The sequence below is a fragment of the Oncorhynchus mykiss genome, chromosome 17, assembly GCF_013265735.2.
Source record: "Oncorhynchus mykiss isolate Arlee chromosome 17, USDA_OmykA_1.1, whole genome shotgun sequence".
Lineage (NCBI taxonomy): Eukaryota > Metazoa > Chordata > Actinopteri > Salmoniformes > Salmonidae > Oncorhynchus > Oncorhynchus mykiss.
Window position 1 is genome coordinate 8,071,153 of NC_048581.1, and position 2,500 is coordinate 8,073,652.

At 49.0% G+C, this 2,500-nt stretch overlaps 1 protein-coding gene across 1 annotated transcript in view; it reads left to right on the forward strand.

Annotated features, from left to right (window-relative positions):
• LOC118940250 (protein tweety homolog 3-like) overlaps nt 1-2,500 on the forward strand; it is a 70,278-nt gene that overhangs the window by 168 nt on the left and 67,610 nt on the right. Inside the window, exon 1 of the mRNA XM_036948772.1 lies at nt 1-999. This exon is cut by the window's left edge and continues 168 nt beyond it. Coding sequence (XP_036804667.1) covers nt 874-999 — 126 coding nt within the window. The 5' untranslated portion in view covers nt 1-873. The remainder of the gene's footprint in view (nt 1,000-2,500) is intronic.

Genomic DNA, 2,500 nt, shown 5'->3' on the forward strand with positions numbered 1-2,500 from the left:
GGAGGACATTTAAAACGAACCCCCACCGGGACCGCTCGTTGAACGGATGTTAAATCTCATAATTTAATTGGAGGTCATTTAAACCCGAACTCTCCCTTCTCATTGGGATCTAGAAAAGAGAATATTTGATTCGTGGATATTTTTTATCGAACAAATCTAACCGTAATGTAACGGCATTTTTTAGAGTGGTAAGCGGTCTTTCTAAGAGTGGGTGTCGGTTATTTTTCGGCTGAGATGTGAGAGAGTTGTCGTGATTTCTGCTGCAGTCCCGCTGTTTTAGCCTACATCGGCTGTATAAGGAACAATAGCTTCCTATCTGTGGATGAACAGGGAGTTTGGTGGTGCCACCGCTAGGTTTCTAAGGAGAAGTGTTCACATTGCAAAATGAGACTTGGCTACATTCACACATAGTTTGGAGCAGAATATGGATTTTTTTTCTCTCGTCCTGGCTAAGAGTTGGGAATGCGGTAATGGAGAACCGGAATAATCCAATATAGCCTAACCGCTCGTGGCTGGAAGAAACGAATAGACGACCCGTGGGAACGAGAATGTTGGCGGTCCTGGAAATTGTAGCCTGCAACACCGTAAATCAATCAACGACCGACTGAGTAAACGAATTATTGCTGATTTGACCGTGGCGTCGGTCGACGGTAGCCTACCCTAGAACAAACCGTCAATAACGGATAATCGATATTTGTATTGATGACGGAATCACATCGATGATAACAACCCACTCGGCGCACTACACTACGCGTTCAGAAGAGAAGCATAGCCTGTGCGTGGGCGTTGTAAGCAGTGTTGTTGACCGAAGAGGACACATATTTCGGGCTGACAGATTGGCAGTGACACCGGCGGGTCTGTGCGTGTGAGAGGATGGCAGCGGTAGTAAACTACTCTCCCCCATGGTGGGTCAACCTGCTCCACCGCCTCCCCCACTTCAACCTGCAGTTTGAGACGGTCAGCAGCGACTTCAGACCCGAGGACTCAGAGTACCAGAAGGTAGGTGTAGAACACACACAGATGCATGCATACAGACCACACACACAACCCTGACAGAGGAGCACGTTTTTATCTCCAAGGCCTTTTTCAATCAAAACCGTTATCCAGATCAACAGTCACTAAAGCCCTGTGGAGTGACCCCCCAGGTGGAGTGACCCCCCAGGTGGAGTGACCCCCCAGGTGGAGTGACCCCCCAGGTGGAGTGACCCCCCAGGTGGAGTGACCCCCCAGGTGGAGTGACCCCCCAGGTGGCACAGCGCTCTAAGACACTGCATCTCAGTGCTAGAGGCGTAACCACAGTCCCCGGTTCGATTCCAGGCTGTATCACAACTGGACAAGATTGGGCGGCGCATAATTGGCCCAGCATCGTCCGGGGTAGGGTTTAGCCGGGGTAGGGTTTGGCCGGGGTAGGGTTTTGCCGGGGTAGGGTTTGGCCGGGGTAGGGTTTAGCCGGGGTAGGGTTTTGCCGGGGTAGGGTTTGGCCGGGGTAGGGTTTGGCCGGGGTAGGTCGTCATTGTAAATAAGAATTTGTTCTTAACATAAAATCATTTTTATAATAATAATCTACTACCCAAAGGGAAACAGATGGCTGGCCCATCCATCCACTCCTAGGTAGTATTCTACTACCCAAAGGGAAACAGATGGCTGGCCCATCCATCCACTCCTAGGTAGTATTCTACTACCCAAAGGGAAACAGATGGCTGGCCCATCCATCCACTCCTAGGTAGTATTCTACTACCCAAAGGGAAACAGATGGCTGGCCCATCCATCCACTCCTAGGTAGTATTCTACTACCCAAAGGGAAACAGATGGCTGGCCCATCCATCCACTCCTAGGTAGTATTCTACTACCCAAAGGGAAACAGATGGCTGGCCCATCCATCCACTCCTAGGTAGTATTCTACTACCCAAAGGGAAACAGATGGCTGGCCCATCCATCCACTCCTAGGTAGTATTCTACTACCCAAAGGGAAACAGATGGCTGGCCCATCCATCCACTCCTAGGTAGTATTCTACTACCCAAAGGGAAACAGATGGCTGGCCCATCCATCCACTCCTAGGTAGTATTCTACTACCCAAAGGGAAACAGATGGCTGGCCCATCCATCCACTCCTAGGTAGTATTCCAACACTTGTCTCCTCATCGCCTGTCCTTGTCTCCTTGCCTTCATGATAACAAATTGACAGTTCAAGTCCATTACTGTGTAATTTAAAAAAAACAATGACTATTGTAACTCCATCTTGATAGACAGTGTTATTAGTGTTATTACACATGGTGTAGTGTTAGTGTTATTACACAGCTTGGTGTAATGGGCCAGTGGCTTGTTGGGTGAAGAAGGGATGGACAGAGGAGGGAAAGAGACAAGGAACCGTGATTTAGAGGAGGAGGGTTACCAAGTTCAAGTGGTGAGCGTGGGAAGCTGCCTACCATGACAAAGGAGAGAGAGAGAGAAAGAGAGAGAAGAATTGTGTGAGAAAATAAGGGTAGAAACTGAGGAAATG